Source organism: Bufo bufo, chromosome 5, assembly GCF_905171765.1.
Source record: "Bufo bufo chromosome 5, aBufBuf1.1, whole genome shotgun sequence".
NCBI lineage: Eukaryota > Metazoa > Chordata > Amphibia > Anura > Bufonidae > Bufo > Bufo bufo.
The window spans coordinates 562,825,071-562,844,853 of NC_053393.1; the positions used below are offsets into that span (position 1 = coordinate 562,825,071).

The window sequence follows — 19,783 nt, forward strand, 5'->3', positions numbered from 1 at the left end:
GCTGCCCCCGACAGTGTAACGTCTCCTTGTGGCTGCCCCCATACAGTATAACGTCTCCTTGTGGCCCCCATACAGTATAACGTCTCCTTGTGGCTGCCCCCATACAGTGTAACGTCTCCTTGTGGCTGCCCCCATACAGTGTAACGTCTCCTTGTGGCTGCCCCCATACAGTATAACGTCTCCTTGTGGCTGCCCCCATACAGTATAACGTCTCCTTGTGGCTGCCCCCATACAGTGTAACGTCTCCTTGTGGCTGCCCCCATACAGTATAATGTCTCCTTGTGGCTGCCCCTATACAGTATAACGTCTCCTTGTGGCCCCCATACAGTGTAACGTCTCCTTGTGGCTGCCCCCATACAGTGTAACATCTACTTGTGGCTGCCCCCATACAGTATAACGTCTCCTTGTGGCTGCCCCCATACAGTATAATGTCTCCTTGTGGCTGCCCCCATACAGTGTAACGTCTCCTTGTGGCTGCCCCCATACAGTATAATGTCTCCTTGTGGCTGCCCCCGTACAGTGTAACGTCTCCTTGTGGCTGCCCCCATACAGGATAACGTCTCCTTGTGGCTGCCCCCGTACAGTGTAACGTCTCCTTGTGGCTGCCCCCATACAGTATAACGTCTCCTTGTGGCTGCCCCATACAGTATAACGTCTCCTTGTGGCTGCCCCCATACAGTATAATGTCTCCTTTTGGCTGCCCCCGTACAGTGTAACGTCTCCTTGTGGCCCCCCATACAGTATAACGTCTCCTTGTGGCTGCCCCCATACAGTATAACGTCTCCTTGTGGCTGCCCCCATACAGTATAACGTCTCCTTGTGGCTGCCCCCATACAGTATAACGTCTCCTTGTGGCTGCCCCCATACAGTATAACGTCTCCTTGTGGCTGCCCCCCATACAGTATAACGTCTCCTTGTGGCTGCCCCCATACAGTATAACGTCTCCTTGTGGCTGCCCCCATACAGTATAACGTCTCCTTGTGGCTGCCCCCATACAGTATAACGTCTCCTTGTGGCCCCAAGTGTTTTTTTCTTCTAAATGGGCATTTATCGCGATATATATCGTTATCGCGATAAATTTCTTAATATCGTTATCGTGGGAATATTTTTGATATCGTCCAACCCTAGTTCATAGTGCCCCCTGCGCTGCCTGTGTTGTACATAGTGCGCCCTGCGCTGTTCATAGTGCCCCCTGCGCTGTTCATAGTGCCCCCTGCGCTGCCTGTGTTGTACATAGTGCCCCCTGCGCTGCCTGTGTTGTACATAGTGCGCCCTGCGCTGCCTGTGCCGTTCATAGTGCCCCCTGCGCTGTTCATAGTGCCCCCTGCGCTGCCTGTGCCGTTCATAGTGCCCCCTGCGCTGTTCATAGTGCCCCCTGCGCTGCCTGTGTTGTACATAGTGCCCCTGCGCTGTACATAGTGCCCCTGCGCTGTACATAGTGCCCCCTGCGCTGCCTGTGTTGTACATAGTGCGCCCTGCGCTGTACATAGTGCCCCCTGCGCTGCCTGTGTTGTACATAGTGCGCCCTGCGCTGTACATAGTGCCCCCTGCGCTGTACATAGTGCCCCCTGCGCTGCCTGTGTTGTACATAGTGCGCCCTGCGCTGTACATAGTGCCCCCTGCGCTGCCTGTGTTGTACATAGTGCGCCCTGCGCTGTACATAGTGATAAGATTCTTCGGAGCGGAGATCCCGTGCCTGTCTGCATGCCCTGTGATGGACAGGCGGCGCTCCGGTAGTTGGGGTAGTCAGAGCACTTCGGCCTGAGCTCGCGCCTGCTGGTCGCTCCCTGGATATTTAGAGACCATAGCTTGGATTTCTTTTTAATATTTCCATCGGGAAGAGCATTGCCAGAGAAGAAGACTTATTTTTTCATGTGAGCCGCTTCCTTTTTTCTCCCTCAGCAGTGTGTGGTGTGCGGCGCGCAGGCCTGCGGTGGACGCTGTACACCCAGGAGGTGGCGTACTGCTGGTCCCAATTAAAGGGACACTCTGCCTTAAGTTGAGCAATTGCCTGGCGATTCAGTCCCAGGTTTAAAACTTGGCATTTAGAAATGTTTAACTTCGGATGAGAACCAGATGTAAACACGCGGACGGCCGAAGGCAGGGATCCGAGGGGATCGGTGAGCGCTAGTACTACAGCGTCGGGGAATAGGGCGATATCAATGGGTGCCATCTATTTTTCTCCACTGAGGCTCTATTACCTGGTCTTGTGCCGTTACTGATAGAGGCCCGACCTGACCCCATTCCGGATACGTACACCGATGGAGAGGGCCGTGAATATAGTAACTGTATTGCTTTTAGTAAATTAACAGTACCACAAAAAATATCCCCAATCTACCTGGTCGAGCAGAGAAGGCGTCAGCCATGTGGATGAGATCAATTATCCTCCTGATCCTGTCCATGGTCTTCCTCGATTTAATAAAACCCACTTGATCCTTATTAAACCCTTCCAGACCACCCAACGTAAATTTACATCTGCATTTAAAAATGACAACTAATTTGTGCACAAGTTGCGGCTTCTGTCCAGTGCAGTTTGTGCTGAGGTGTGTGGGGCCGACCCTTGTAGAAGATCAGGATACGACCCCTCCCCAGGAAGGCTGAAGAAGGGATGGGGGCAACTGCATTACCTGAAGACCTCAACTTCACCATGGACGTCCAGGACCCTGACCAGATACCAAGCTCATCTCGGTCTTTCTCTGGCACCTCCAGTACCTCACCATATCGCACGAGCCGAGTTATGATGTCATAACCAGAGAGGTATTTGCTATGGGTGATAACGGTCACTGTCTTGACTATGTTCTGGTGAGACGCCGCCTGGACGGCAAAGTCTCTCCAGCCGGGCTCGTTCTCTGCCAGCTCATCATTAGACCAGAAGAGCTCCAGCCCCTCAGGCCGAACGAAACAGACATCGAACTCGGGTGTGCTGTAGGGATGATTCAAGGCATAGATGTCCACCGCCTTAAAGCCCATCTTCAGCAGGAGCTTCACCGCCTTAGCCCTTGGAGGGCACACATCACTGCCCTGCCACCGAAGACGGACCACGTTCCTACCCGCTGCACATGGCCTGCAGGCTGGTAGGTGGCTCCTGCTGCTGGTCACCATCCTCCACCACCTGGCTCTCAAATTTCAGCCCTGTCAACCTTTTCTCCGCATTATTTCGAAATCTGTCCTCATTAATCAGTTTTTCCTTGAAAGGACCACTGTTCTCCCGGATCAGCACTTTCCTCTCCTCCAGTCTCTTTATTTTGTCCAGAATTTCTGGCCTGTTCTTTTTGGGGGCCCCATCAGCCCGAATAGCGCAGCTCCTCCTGGAGCCTCCCCATGGTCTTACTTGCCTCTTTGTACTCACGGAGCCTTTCGGCTAATACATTCCGTGCTGCGTCTTTACTACTGCGAGCAGAGACGGAGCTCGGCGCTGCCTCAGAGACGGAGCTCTGCGCTGCCTCAGAGACGGAGCTCGGCGCTGCGCTGCCTTAAGAGACGGAGCTCGGCGCTGCGCTGCCTCAGAGACGGAGCTCGGCGCTGCGCTGCCTCAGAGACGGAGCTCGGCGCTGCGCTGCCTCAGAGACGGAGCTCGGCGCTGCGCTGCCTCAGAGACGGAGCTCGGCGCTGCGCTGCCTCAGAGACGGAGCTCGGCGCTGCCTCAGAGACGGAGCTCGGCGCTGCCTCAGAGACGGAGCTCGGCGCTGCCTCAGAGACGGAGCTCTGCGCTGCCTCAGAGACGGAGCTCTGCGCTGCCTCAGAGACGGAGCTCGGCGCTGCCTCAGAGACGGAGCTCTGCGCTGCCTCAGAGACGGAGCTCTGCGCTGCCTCAGAGACGGAGCTCTGCGCTGCCTCAGAGACGGAGCTCTGCGCTGCCTCAGAGACGGAGCTCGGCGCTGCCTCAGAGACGGAGCTCGGCGCTGCGCTGCCTCAGAGACGGAGCTCGGCGCTGCGCTGCCTCAGAGACGGAGCTCGGCGCTGCGCTGCCTCAGAGACGGAGCTCGGCGCTGCGCTGCCTCAGAGACGGAGCTCGGCGCTGCGCTGCCTCAGAGACGGAGCTCGGCGCTGCGCTGCCTCAGAGACGGAGCTCGGCGCTGCGCTGCCTCAGAGACGGAGCTCGGCGCTGCGCTGCCTCAGAGACGGAGCTCGGCGCTGCGCTGCCTCAGAGACGGAGCTCGGCGCTGCGCTGCCTCAGAGACGGAGCTCGGCGCTGCGCTGCCTCAGAGACGGAGCTCTGCGCTGCCTTAGAGACGGAGCTCTGCGCTGCCTCAGAGACGGAGCACTGGGTTACATCCTGTATTATACTCCAGAGCTGCACTCACTATTCTGCTGGTGCAGTCACTGTGTACATACATTACTTATCCTGTACTGATCCTGAGTTACACCCTGTATTATACTCCAGAGCTGCACTCACTATTCTGCTGGTGCAGTCACTGTGTACTTACATTACTTATCCTGTACTGATCCTGAGTTACATCCTGTATTATACTCCAGAGCTGCACTCACTATTCTGCTGGTGCAGTCACTGTGTACATACATTACTTATCCTGTACTGATCCTGAGTTACATCCTGTATTATACTCCAGAGCTGCACTCACTATTCTGCTGGTGCAGTCACTGTGTACTTACATTACTTATCCTGTACTGATCCTGAGTTACATCCTGTATTATACTCCAGAGCTGCACTCACTATTCTGCTGGTGCAGTCACTGTGTACATACATTACTTATCCTCTACTGATCCTGAGTTACATCCTGTATTATACCCCAGAGCTGCACTCACTATTCTGCTGGTGCAGTCACTGTGTACATACATTACTTATCCTGCACTGATCCTGAGTTACATCCTGTATTATACTCCAGAGCTGCACTCACTATTCTGCTGGTGCAGTCACTGTGTACATACATTACTTATCCTGTACTGATCCTGAGTTACACCCTGTATTATACTCCAGAGCTGCACTCACTATTCTGCTGGTGCAGTCACTGTGTGCATACATTACTTATCCTGTACTGATCCTGAGTTACATCCTGTATTATACTCCAGAGCTGCACTCACTATTCTGCTGGTGCAGTCACTGTGTACTTACATTACTTATCCTGTACTGATCCTGAGTTACATCCTGTATTATACTCCAGAGCTGCACTCACTATTCTGCTGGTGCAGTCACTGTGTACATACATTACTTATCCTGCACTGATCCTGAGTTACACCCTGTATTATACTCCAGAGCTGTGTCATACATGTGTCACTTTATTACAGGAAATCAGACATACATGTATGTGCAGAACATCACAGAAGTCTCATCAGTGCAGACAATACGATGTAACATCAGCTCCGCGGAGAAGGTTCCCTGCAAAAAAAATGGGGCAAGACCGGACCTGACCGGGGTCAGGTCCGGGAGCCTCCAGGCACACAGCGCTCCCCCCCCTCGGGGTCAGGTCCGGGAGCCTCCAGGCACACAGCGCCCCCCCGGGGTCAGGTCCGGGAGCCTCCAGGCACACAGCGCCCCCCCGGGGTCAGGTCCGGGAGCCTCCAGTCACACAGCGCCCCCCGGGGTCAGGTCCGGGAGCCTCCAGGCACACAGCGCCCCCCGGGGTCAGGTCCGGGAGCCTCCAGTCACACAGCGCCCCCCGGGGTCAGGTCCGGGAGCCTCACACCTCATCCTGGTCTCCAGCGATCATTCAGCTTCATCACTTCATGATCTCTGCTCACTGTCAGTGAATGGAAGCAATCATAATGTACATGTAGAGGCAGAAAACCTGACCGAGTCCTGCTCACACAGCTGAGGGGTTGTTACAATGCATCAGCAGATACAAGCTCCAGGTGAGGAGGAGGAGGAGGGTCATGTGACTGGGGGCTTCACCTACTTATGCACCATCACCAGACTGCGGCCACCACGCCGGCACAGAGGCCTTCACGCTGACTGGTGCTCCGCCCCCTGATGTCATCTGAAGCTCCTCCCCTACATGGGCGAGTCTGAGAAGCGCCAGCCCCAGCTCCTCCTCCCCGGCCCGGTACTTGCCGGCAGGCTTTCCCGCTGCTGTGGTAATCTCCGCCCCCTCGCAATCAGATGGTAATGGAGAAGAAAGGCGGATGGGCACCAGACGCTTCCGGATGACGCCGGTGTGATGAGTCCGCGCCGTTAGCTCCTGACCAACGTAGCAGCCCTTGGAGAAGCTGATCCCGTTCATGTACACCAGGTTGGACTCCAGCGGTAAGGCCACGCCCGGCGGCAAGTCCTTCACCCCCTCCGGGACCCCTGCAAGAACAATGTCATCAGCCAGTCACACCGCAGTCTCCATATAGCTCTGATCATGTGCTCCAGTCACATCCAGAGCTGCAGTGACTACCCTGCCATTACATCATGTCTTATACTCCAGTCACATCCAGAGCTGCAGTGACTACTCTGCCATTACATCATGTCTTATACTCCAGTCACATCCAAAGCTGCAGTCACATGCAGAGCTGCAATAACTTGTGCTGTTACATAATGTCTTATACTCCAGTCACACCCAGAGCTGCACTCACAATTCTGCCATTACATCATATCTTATATTGCAGTCACACCCAGAGCTGCACTCACAATTCTGCTCTTACATCATATCTTATACTCCAGTCACACCCAGAGCTGCAGTCACAATCCCTCCCTGGAGGTCATACTGGAGTACGCACCGTGCTGGTATCTGTGGCGGCTATAGTCCCGGACACTCCCCAGCTCCGCTCTCAGCAGGTTGTCTGTGACGTGATGTCCAGTCGGTGCCACCAGCCTGTAGCCCATGATGGGGCCCCTGGGGTCAGGAGCACAATGTAGGGCCGGTGAGGGCAGTCTGAGCACTGGAGGGTCGCACTTCTCCGGGATCACCGCCCACACGGACAGCTCCGGGCAAGGAAGCAGCTCCACCTTCTTCCGGAAGTTGTAAACCTGCAGATGCTGCTGGACGGAGTCCACCGCCGCCGCGTCACACTCCAGGAGGAGGTCCAGTGAGCCGCCCTGCTGCCCTGGGAGCCTGCAAGACAGAAGAGAGCCAGAGGTGGCACCAGGGAGCGCTCCAACTGTACAGCATAAGGCTGCACCGAGGAGCGCTCCACCTGTATAACATACAGCATAAGGCTGCACCGAGGAGCGCTCCACCTGTATAACATACACGACATACGGCTGCACAGAGGAGCGCTCCACCTGTACAAAGTACACTGTGATCAGCATAAGGCTGCACCGAGGAGCGCTCCACCTGTACAACATAAGGCTGCACCGAGGAGCGCTCCACCTGTATAACATACACGACATACGGCTGCACAGAGGAGCGCTCCACCTGTACAAAGTACACTGTGATCAGCATAAGGCTGCACCGAGGAGCGCTCCACCTGTACAACATAAGGCTGCACCGAGGAGCGCTCCACCTGTACAACATAAGGCTGCACCGAGGAGCGCTCCACCTGTACAACATAAGGCTGCACCGAGGAGCGCTCCACCTGTACAACATAAGGCTGCACCGAGGAGCGCTCCACCTGTACAACATACAGCATAAGGCTGCACCGAGGAGCGCTCCACCTGTACAACATACAGCATAAGGCTGCACCGAGGAGCGCTCCACCTGTACAACATACAGCATAAGGCTGCACCGAGGAGCGCTCCACCTGTACAACATACAGCATAAGGCTGCACCGAGGAGCGCTCCACCTGTACAAAGTACACTGTGATCAGCATAAGGCTGCACCGAGGAGCGCTCCACCTGTACAACATAAGGCTTGACCGAGGAGCGCTCCACCTGTACAACATAAGGCTGCACCGAGGAGCGCTCCACCTGTATAACATACAGCATAAGGCTGCACCGAGGAGCGCTCCACCTGTATAACATACAGCATAAGGCTGCACCGAGGAGCGCTCCACCTGTACAACATACAGCATAAGGCTGCACCGAGGAGCGCTCCGCCTGTACAACATACAGCATAAGGCTGCACCGAGGAGCGCTCCACCTGTACAACATACAGCATAAGGCTGCACCGAGGAGCGCTCCACCTGTACAACATACAGCATAAGGCTGCACCGAGGAGCGCTCCACCTGTACAACATACAGCATAAGGCTGCACCGAGGAGCGCTCCACCTGTACAAAGTACACTGTGATCAGCATAAGGCTGCACCGAGGAGCGCTCCACCTGTATAACATACAGCATAAGGCTGCACCGAGGAGCGCTCCACCTGTATAACATACAGCATAAGGCTGCACCGAGGAGCGCTCCACCTGTACAACATAAGGCTGCACCGAGGAGCGCTCCACCTGTATAACATACAGCATAAGGCTGCACCGAGGAGCGCTCCACCTGTATAACATACAGCATAAGGCTGCACCGAGGAGCGCTCCACCTGTACAACATACAGCATAAGGCTGCACCGAGGAGCGCTCCGCCTGTACAACATACAGCATAAGGCTGCACCGAGGAGCGCTCCGCCTGTACAACATACAGCATAAGGCTGCACCGAGGAGCGCTCCACCTGTACAACATACAGCATAAGGCTGCACCAGGGAGCGCTCCACCTGTATAACATACAGCATAAGGCTGCACCGAGGAGCGCTCCACCTGTATAACATACAGCATATGGCTGCACCGAGGAGCGCTCCACCTGTATAACATACACAACATACGGCTGCACCGAGGAGCGCTCCACCTGTATAACATACAGCATAAGGCTGCACCGAGGAGCGCTCCACCTGTATAACATACAACATAAGGCTGCACCGAGGAGCGCTCCACCTGTATAACATACACAACATACGGCTGCACCGAGGAGCGCTCCACCTGTATAACATACAGCATAAGGCTGCACCGAGGAGCGCTCCACCTGTATAACATACAGCATAAGGCTGCACCGAGGAGCGCTCCACCTGTATAACATACAGCATAAGGCTGCACCGAGGAGCGCTCCACCTGTATAACATACACAACATACGGCTGCACCGAGGAGCGCTCCACCTGTATAACATACAGCATAAGGCTGCACCGAGGAGCGCTCCACCTGTATAACATACACAGCATACGGCTGCACTGAGGAGCGCTCCACCTGTATAACATAAGGCTGCACCGAGGAGCGCTCCACCTGTATAACATACACAACATACGGCTGCACCGAGGAGCGCTCCACCTGTATAACATACACAGCATACGGCTGCACCGAGGAGCGCTCCACCTGTATAACATACACAACATAAGGCTGCACCGAGGAGCGCTCCACCTGTATAACATACACAACATAAGGCTGCACCGAGGAGCGCTCCACCTGTATAACATACAGCATAAGGCTGCACCGAGGAGCGCTCCACCTGTATAACATACAGCATAAGGCTGCACCGAGGAGCGCTCCACCTGTATAACATACAGCATACGGCTGCACTGAGGAGCGCTCCACCTGTATAACATACACAACATATGGCTGCACCGAGGAACGCTCCACCTGTATAACATACACAACATAAGGCTGCACCGAGGAGCGCTCCACCTGTATAACATACAGCATAAGGCTGCACCGAGGAGCGCTCCACCTGTATAACATACAGCATACGGCTGCACCGAGGAGCGCTCCACCTGTATAACATACAGCATAAGGCTGCACCGAGGAGCGCTCCACCTGTATAACATACAGCATAAGGCTGCACCGAGGAGCGCTCCACCTGTATAACATACACAACATACGGCTGCACCGAGGAGCGCTCCACCTGTATAACATACACAACATACGGCTGCACCGAGGAGCGCTCCTCCTGTATAACATACACAACATACGGCTGCACCGAGGAGCGCTCCACCTGTATAACATACACAACATACGGCTGCACCGAGGAGCGCTCCACCTGTATAACATACACAACATACGGCTGCACCGAGGAGCGCTCCTCCTGTATAACATACACAACATACGGCTGCACCGAGGAGCGCTCCTCCTGTATAACATACACAACATACGGCTGCACCGAGGAGCGCTCCACCTGTATAACATACAGCATAAGGCTGCACCGAGGAGCGCTCCACCTGTATAACATACACAACATACGGCTGCACCGAGGAGCGCTCCACCTGTATAACATACGGCTGCACCGAGGAGCGCTCCACCTGTATAACATACACAACATACGGCTGCACCGAGGAGCGCTCCACCTGTATAACATACACAACATATGGCTGCACCGAGGAGCGCTCCACCTGTACAACATATGGCTGCACCGAGGAGCGCTCCACCTGTACAACATAAGGCTGCACCGAGGAGCGCTCCACCTGTACAACATACAGCATAAGGCTGCACCGAGGAGCGCTCCACCTGTACAACATACAGCATAAGGCTGCACCGAGGAGCGCTCCACCTGTACAACATACAGCATAAGGCTGCACCGAGGAGCGCTCCACCTGTACAACATACAGCATAAGGCTGCACCGAGGAGCGCTCCACCTGTACAAAGTACACTGTGATCAGCATAAGGCTGCACCGAGGAGCGCTCCACCTGTACAACATAAGGCTTGACCGAGGAGCGCTCCACCTGTACAACATAAGGCTGCACCGAGGAGCGCTCCACCTGTATAACATACAGCATAAGGCTGCACCGAGGAGCGCTCCACCTGTATAACATACAGCATAAGGCTGCACCGAGGAGCGCTCCACCTGTACAACATACAGCATAAGGCTGCACCGAGGAGCGCTCCGCCTGTACAACATACAGCATAAGGCTGCACCGAGGAGCGCTCCACCTGTACAACATACAGCATAAGGCTGCACCGAGGAGCGCTCCACCTGTACAACATACAGCATAAGGCTGCACCGAGGAGCGCTCCACCTGTACAACATACAGCATAAGGCTGCACCGAGGAGCGCTCCACCTGTACAACATAAGGCTTGACCGAGGAGCGCTCCACCTGTATAACATACAGCATAAGGCTGCACCGAGGAGCGCTCCACCTGTATAACATACAGCATAAGGCTGCACCGAGGAGCGCTCCACCTGTACAACATAAGGCTGCACCGAGGAGCGCTCCACCTGTATAACATACAGCATAAGGCTGCACCGAGGAGCGCTCCACCTGTATAACATACAGCATAAGGCTGCACCGAGGAGCGCTCCACCTGTACAACATACAGCATAAGGCTGCACCGAGGAGCGCTCCGCCTGTACAACATACAGCATAAGGCTGCACCGAGGAGCGCTCCGCCTGTACAACATACAGCATAAGGCTGCACCGAGGAGCGCTCCGCCTGTACAACATACAGCATAAGGCTGCACCGAGGAGCGCTCCACCTGTATAACATACAGCATAAGGCTGCACCGAGGAGCGCTCCACCTGTATAACATACAGCATATGGCTGCACCGAGGAGCGCTCCACCTGTATAACATACACAACATACGGCTGCACCGAGGAGCGCTCCACCTGTATAACATACAGCATAAGGCTGCACCGAGGAGCGCTCCACCTGTATAACATACAACATAAGGCTGCACCGAGGAGCGCTCCACCTGTATAACATACACAACATACGGCTGCACCGAGGAGCGCTCCACCTGTATAACATACAGCATAAGGCTGCACCGAGGAGCGCTCCACCTGTATAACATACAGCATAAGGCTGCACCGAGGAGCGCTCCACCTGTATAACATACAGCATAAGGCTGCACCGAGGAGCGCTCCACCTGTATAACATACACAACATACGGCTGCACCGAGGAGCGCTCCACCTGTATAACATACAGCATAAGGCTGCACCGAGGAGCGCTCCACCTGTATAACATACACAGCATACGGCTGCACTGAGGAGCGCTCCACCTGTATAACATACACAGCATAAGGCTGCACCGAGGAGCGCTCCACCTGTATAACATACACAACATACGGCTGCACCGAGGAGCGCTCCACCTGTATAACATACACAACATACGGCTGAACCGAGGAGCGCTCCACCTGTATAACATACACAACATAAGGCTGCACCGAGGAGCGCTCCACCTGTATAACATACAGCATAAGGCTGCACCGAGGAGCGCTCCACCTGTACAACATACAGCATAAGGCTGCACCGAGGAGCGCTCCACCTGTATAACATACACAACATAAGGCTGCACCGAGGAGCGCTCCACCTGTATAACATACAGCATAAGGCTGCACCGAGGAGCGCTCCACCTGTATAACATACAGCATACGGCTGCACCGAGGAGCGCTCCACCTGTATAACATACACGACACATGGCTGCACCGAGGAGCGCTCCACCTGTATAACATACACGACACATGGCTGCACCGAGGAGCGCTCCACCTGTATAACATACAGCATAAGGCTGCACCGAGGAGCGCTCCACCTGTATAACATACAGCATACGGCTGCACCGAGGAGCGCTCCACCTGTATAACATACAGCATACGGCTGCACCGAGGAGCGCTCCACCTGTATAACATACAGCATAAGGCTGCACCGAGGAGCGCTCCACCTGTATAACATACACGACATAAGGCTGCACCGAGGAGCGCTCCACCTGTATAACATACACAACATAAGGCTGCACCGAGGAGCGCTCCACCTGTATAACATACACAACATACGGCTGCACCGAGGAGCGCTCCACCTGTATAACATACACAACATACGGCTGCACCGAGGAGCGCTCCACCTGTATAACATACAGCATAAGGCTGCACCGAGGAGCGCTCCACCTGTATAACATACACAACATAAGGCTGCACCGAGGAGCGCTCCACCTGTATAACATAAGGCTGCACCGAGGAGCGCTCCACCTGTATAACATACGGCTGCACCGAGGAGCGCTCCACCTGTATAACATACACAACATACGGCTGCACCGAGGAGCGCTCCACCTGTATAACATACACAACATAAGGCTGCACCGAGGAGCGCTCCACCTGTATAACATAAGGCTGCACCGAGGAGCGCTCCACCTGTATAACATACGGCTGCACCGAGGAGCGCTCCACCTGTATAACATACACAACATACGGCTGCACCGAGGAGCGCTCCACCTGTATAACATACACAACATACGGCTGCACCGAGGAGCGCTCCACCTGTATAACATACACAACATACGGCTGCACCGAGGAGCGCTCCTCCTGTATAACATACACAACATACGGCTGCACCGAGGAGCGCTCCACCTGTATAACATACACAACATACGGCTGCACCGAGGAGCGCTCCTCCTGTATAACATACACAACATACGGCTGCACCGAGGAGCGCTCCACCTGTATAACATACACAACATACGGCTGCACCGAGGAGCGCTCCTCCTGTATAACATACACAACATACGGCTGCACCGAGGAGCGCTCCACCTGTATAACATACACAACATACGGCTGCACCGAGGAGCGCTCCTCCTGTATAACATACACAACTTAAGGCTGCACCGAGGAGCGCTCCTCCTGTATAACATACACAACATACGGCTGCACCGAGGAGCGCTCCACCTGTATAACATACGGCTGCACCGAGGAGCGCTCCACCTGTATAACATACACAACATACGGCTGCACCGAGGAGCGCTCCACCTGTATAACATACACAACATACGGCTGCACCGAGGAGCGCTCCACCTGTATAACATACGGCTGCACCGAGGAGCGCTCCACCTGTATAACATACACAACATACGGCTGCACCGAGGAGCGCTCCACCTGTATAACATACACAACATAAGGCTGCACCGAGGAGCGCTCCACCTGTATAACATACACAACATAAGGCTGCACCGAGGAGCGCTCCACCTGTATAACATACACAACATATGGCTGCACCGAGGAGCGCTCCACCTGTATAACATAAGGCTGCACCGAGGAGCGCTCCACCTGTATAACATACAGCATAAGGCTGCACCGAGGAGCGCTCCACCTGTACAACATATGGCTGCACCGAGGAGCGCTCCACCTGTATAACATAAGGCTGCACCGAGGAGCGCTCCACCTGTATAACATACAGCATAAGGCTGCACCGAGGAGCGCTCCACCTGTACAACATATGGCTGCACCGAGGAGCGCTCCACCTGTATAAGGGCTCACACGTACAGGACCTGCAGTCAGGAGGAGGGGTCTTATCAGCAACACATTCTACTCCACCTGTTACAGACGCTAAGATCCGCGGAGGAGGAGCCATTCTAAACTCAATGCATCCGGCCACACCTCCAGCTTACTCCAGGACCCGCCCTCCACATGCACAGCCATATGGTCCATCAGAGGGCGGAGATAAGGGCTAATCAGGGCGCGGCTTCACAAACATCAGCTGTGATTGGTTGCTCTAGGACACGCCTCCAAAAACCAGGCACCACCCTCAGGGGCGTTCACAGAGTGCAGATTCGGCTGTAATAACGAAACTCGACCTGTTCATTGCTCACACGGAAACACCTCAGACCAAACTCTGTGTGAACACCACCTTATAGCGGACACACTGGAGGGAGCAGAGTTCTATTGCAGGATGCGAACCGGGAACACGTCACATGACCATGGCCCCGCCCCTCAGAAAAACAAACCGCTGCGGAGGAATTCTGCCAGGCTTAATCATGGCGGCTACTGGCACACAGGCCCTCTCTGACGTCAGCACGTACCTGTACAGTAATACGTCGTACAGGCTCCTCCCCTGCACGTTCAGCAGATGAGCGTACATGGCGCCGCCGTCCTTCATACTCTCCACGTCGTTAGTTACTAATCCCTGCAGAAAAGCCGCAGTGTCCGGGCCGCGGAGTCGGAGCAGCTCCCGGTGCGCGGCCAGAGGGACACACGCGCTGCTCATGCGCCGGAAACACGAGCGGAACAGCGGGGACAGAAACCGCGGCCGCATCCTGACCGACACTAATAGTCACTGCGCCGTGTGACGTCATATAAGGGCGCGTGACGTTCAAGCACTGCCTGTGCGCCCCCTGGTGGAGGAGATGTATAATACAGGAGTATAGTGCGCCCTCTGCTGGAGGAGATGTATAATACAGGAGTATAGTGCGCCCCCTACTGGAGGAGATGTATAATACAGGAGTATAGTGCGCCCCCTACTGGAGGAGATGTATAATACAGGAGTATAGTGCGCCCTCTGCTGGAGGAGATGTATAATACAGGAGTATAGTGCGCCCCCTACTGGAGGAGATGTATAATACAGGAGTATAGTGCGCCCCCTGGTGCAGGAGATGTATAATACAGGAGTATAGTGCGCCCCCTGGTGGAGGAGATGTATAATACAGGAGTATAGTGCGCCCCCTGCTGGAGGAGATGTATAATACAGGGGTATAGTGTGCCCCCTGGTGCAGGAGATGTATAATACAGGAGTATAGTGCGCCCCCTGCTGGAGGAGATGTATAATACAGGAGTATAGTGCGCCCCCTGCTGGAGGAGATGTATAATACAGGAGTATAGTGCGCCCCCTGGAGGAGATGTATAATACAGGAGTATAGTGCGCCCCCTGCTGGAGAAGATGTGTAATACAGGGGTATAGTGCGCCCCCTGGTGGAGGAGATGTATAATACAGGAGTATAGTGCGCCCCCTGGTGGAGGAGATGTATATTACAGGAGTATAGTGCGCCCCCTGCTGGAGGAGATGTATAATACAGGGGTATAGTGCGCCCCCTGCTGGAGGAGATGTATAATACAGGAGTATAGTGCGCCCCCTGCTGGAGGAGATGTATAATACAGGAGTATAGTGCGCCCCCTGGTGCAGGAGATGTATAATACAGGAGTATAGTGCGCCCTCTGGTGCAGGAGATGTATAATACAGGAGTATAGTGCGCCCCCTGGTGGAGGAGATGTGTAATACAGGAGTATAGTGCGCCCCCTGCTGGAGGAGATGTATAATACAGGAGTATAGTGCGCCCCCTGGTGCAGGAGATGTATAATACAGGAGTATAGTGCGCCCCCTGCTGGAGATGTATAATACAGGAGTATAGTGCGCCCCCTGCTGGAGGAGATGTATAATACAGGAGTATAGTGCGCCCCCTGCTGGAGGAGATGTATAATACAGGAGTATAGTGCGCCCCCTGGTGGAGGAGATGTATAATACAGGAGTATAGTGCGCCCCCTGCTGGAGATGTATAATACAGGAGTATAGTGCGCCCCCTGCTGGAGGAGATGTATAATACAGGAGTATAGTGCGCCCCCTGGTGCAGGAGATGTATAATACAGGAGTATAGTGCGCCCCCTGCTGGAGATGTATAATACAGGAGTATAGTGCGCCCCCTGCTGGAGATGTATAATACAGGAGTATAGTGCGCCCCCTGCTGGAGATGTATAATACAGGAGTATAGTGCGCCCCCTGCTGGAGATGTATAATACAGGAGTATAGTGCGCCCCCTGCTGGAGATGTATAATACAGGAGTATAGTGCGCCCCCTGCTGGAGGAGATGTATAATACAGGAGTATAGTGCGCCCCCTGCTGGAGGAGATGTATAATACAGGAGTATAGTGCGCCCCCTGGTGCAGGAGATGTATAATACAGGAGTATAGTGCGCCCCCTGCAGGAGATGTATAATACAGGAGTATAGTGCGCCCCCTGCTGGAGGAGATGTATAATACAGGAGTATAGTGCACCCCCTGGTGGAGGAGATGTATAATACAGGAGTATAGTGCGCCCCCTGTTGGAGGAGATGTATAATACAGGGGTATAGTGCGTCCCCTGCTGGAGGAGATGTATAATACAGGAGTATAGTGCGCCCCCTGCTGGAGAAGATGTGTAATACAGGGGTATAGTGCGCCCCCTGGTGGAGGAGATGTATAATACAGGAGTATAGTGCGCCCCCTGGTGGAGATGTGTAATACAGGAGTATAGTGCGCCCCCTGCTGGAGGAGATGTATAATACAGGAGTATAGTGCGCCCCCTGGTGGAGGAGATGTATATTACAGGAGTATAGTGCGCCCCCTGGTGGTGGAGATGTATAATACAGGAGTATAGTGCGCCCCCTGGTGGAGGAGATGTGTAATACAGGAGTATAGTGCGCCCCCTGGTGGAGATGTGTAATACAGGGGTATAGTGCGCCCCCTGCTGGAGGAGATGTATAATACAGGAGTATAGTGCGCCCCCTGGTGGAGGAGATGTATAATACAGGAGTATAGTGCGCCCCCTGGTGGAGGAGATGTATAATACAGGAGTATAGTGCGCCCCCTGCTGGAGGAGATGTATAATACAGGGGTATAGTGCGCCCCCTGGTGGAGGAGATGTGTAATACAGGAGTATAGTGCGCCCCCTGCTGGAGGAGATGTATAATACAGGAGTATAGTGCGCCCCCTACTGGAGGAGATGTATAATACAGGGGTATAGTGCGCCCCCTGGTGGAGGAGATGTATAATACAGGAGTATAGTGCGCCCCCTGGTGGAGGAGATGTATAATACAGGAGTATAGTGCGCCCCCTGGTGGAGGAGATGTATGATACAGGGGTATAGTGCGCCCCCTGGTGGAGGAGATGTATGATACAGGAGTATAGTGCGCCCCCTGCTGGAGGAGATGTATAATACAGGACTATAGTGCGCACCCTGCTGGAGGAGATGTATAATACAGGAGTATAGTGCGCCCCCTGCTGGAGGAGATGTATAATACAGGAGTATAGTGCGCCCCCTGCTGGAGGAGATGTATAATACAGGGGTATAGTGCGCCCCCTGGTGGAGGAGATGTATAATACAGGAGTATAGTGCGCCCCCTGCTGGAGGAGATGTATGATACAGGGGTATAGTGCGCCCCCTGGTGGAGGAGATGTATAATACAGGAGTATAGTGCGCCCCCTGCTGGAGGAGATGTATAATACAGGACTATAGTGCGCCCCCTGCTGGAGATGTGTAATACAGGAGTATAGTGCGCCCCCTGCTGGAGGAGATGTATAATACAGGAGTATAGTGCGCCCCCTGCTTGAGGAGATGTATAATACAGGAGTATAGTGCGCACCCTGCTGGAGGAGATGTATAATACAGGAGTATAGTGCGCCCCCTTCTGGAGGAGATGTATAATACAGGAGTATAGTGCGCCCCCTGGTGGAGGAGATGTATAATACAGGAGTATAGTGCGCCCCCTGGTGGAGGAGATGTATAATACAGGAGTATAGTGCGCCCCCTGGAGGAGGAGATGTATAATACAGGAGTATAGTGCGCCCCCTGCTTGAGGAGATGTATAATACAGGGGTATAGTGCGCCCCCTTCTGGAGGAGATGTATAATACAGGAGTATAGTGCGCCCCCTGCTGGAGGAGATGTATAATACAGGGGTATAGTGTGCCCCCTGGTGCAGGAGATGTATAATACAGGAGTATAGTGCGCCCCCTGCTGGAGGAGATGTATAATACAGGAGTATAGTGCGCCCCCTGCTGGAGGAGATGTATAATACAGGAGTATAGTGCGCCCCCTGGAGGAGATGTATAATACAGGAGTATAGTGCGCCCCCTGCTGGAGAAGATGTGTAATACAGGGGTATAGTGCGCCCCCTGGTGGAGGAGATGTATAATACAGGAGTATAGTGCGCCCCCTGGTGGTGGAGATGTATATTACAGGAGTATAGTGCGCCCCCTGCTGGAGGAGATGTATAATACAGGGGTATAGTGCGCCCCCTGCTGGAGGAGATGTATAATACAGGAGTATAGTGCGCCCCCTGCTGGAGGAGATGTATAATACAGGAGTATAGTGCGCCCCCTGGTGCAGGAGATGTATAATACAGGAGTATAGTGCGCCCTCTGGTGCAGGAGATGTGTAATACAGGAGTATAGTGCGCCCCCTGCTGGAGGAGATGTATAATACAGGAGTATAGTGCGCCCCCTGGTGCAGGAGATGTATAATACAGGAGTATAGTGCGCCCCCTGTTGGAGGAGATGTATAATACAGGGGTATAGTGCGCCCCCTGCTGGAGGAGATGTATAATACAGGAGTATAGTGCGCCCCCTGCTGGAGAAGATGTGTAATACAGGGGTATAGTGCGCCCCTGGTGGAGGAGATGTATAATACAGGAGTATAGTGCGCCCGCTGGTGGAGATGTGTAATACAGGAGTATAGTGCGCCCCCTGCTGGAGGAGATGTATAATACAGGAGTATAGTGCGCCCCCTGGTGGAGGAGATGTATAATACAGGAGTATAGTGCGCCCCCTGGTGGTGGAGATGTATAATACAGGAGTATAGTGCGCCCCCTGGTGGAGGAGAGGTGTAATACAGGAGTATAGTGCGCCCCCTGGTGGAGATGTGTAATACAGGGTATAGTGCGCCCCCTGCTGGAGGAGATGTATAATACAGGAGTATAGTGCGCCCCCTGGTGGAGGAGATGTATAATACAGGAGTATAGTGCGCCCTCTGGTGGAGGAGATGTATAATACAGGAGTATAGTGCGCCCCCTGCTGGAGGAGATGTATAATACAGGGGTATAGTGCGCCCCCTGGTGGAGGAGATGTGTAATACAGGAGTATAGTGCGCCCCCTGGTGGAGGAGATGTATAATACAGGAGTATAGTGCGCCCCCTGGTGGAGGAGATGTATAATACAGGAGTATAGTGCGCCCCCTGCTGGAGGAGATGTATAATACAGGAGTATAGTGCGCCCCCTACTGGAGGAGATGTATAATACAGGGGTATAGTGCGCCCCCTGGTGGAGGAGATGTATAATACAGGAGTATAGTGCGCCCCCTGGTGGAGGAGATGTATAATACAGGAGTATAGTGCGCCCCCTGGTGGAGGAGATGTATAATACAGGAGTATAGTGCGCCCCCTACTGGGAGGAGATGTATAATACAGGAGTATAGTGCGCCCCTACTGGAGGAGATGTATAATACAGGGGTATAGTGTGCCCCCTGCTGGAGGAGATGTATAATAC

At 54.1% G+C, this 19,783-nt stretch overlaps 1 protein-coding gene across 1 annotated transcript; it reads right to left on the reverse strand.

Moving 5' to 3' along the window:
• Nucleotides 1–5,385: 5,385 nt before the first annotated feature.
• Nucleotides 5,386–14,844, reverse strand: IBA57 (iron-sulfur cluster assembly factor IBA57). Its single transcript, XM_040431737.1, has 3 exons — nucleotides 14,576–14,844; nucleotides 6,658–6,992; nucleotides 5,386–6,244 (listed from the first exon to the last, which is right to left on the reverse strand). The coding sequence occupies exons 1-3, from the start codon at nucleotides 14,806–14,808 to the stop codon at nucleotides 5,853–5,855; spliced, it is 960 nt and encodes a 319-aa protein (XP_040287671.1). The 5' UTR covers nucleotides 14,809–14,844; the 3' UTR covers nucleotides 5,386–5,852.
• Nucleotides 14,845–19,783: the final 4,939 nt, after the last annotated feature.

Coding starts and splice junctions, on each gene's coding strand:
- IBA57 (XM_040431737.1), bottom strand. CDS start 14,808: ATGCGGCCGCGGTTTCTGTCCCCGCTGTTCCGCTCGTGTTTCCGGCGC. Junction 6,993..14,575: donor TACGACGTATTACTGTACAG/GTACGTGCTGAC, acceptor TCTGTCTTGCAG/GCTCCCAGGGCAGCAGGGCG. Junction 6,245..6,657: donor CCGCCACAGATACCAGCACG/GTGCGTACTCCA, acceptor TTGTTCTTGCAG/GGGTCCCGGAGGGGGTGAAG.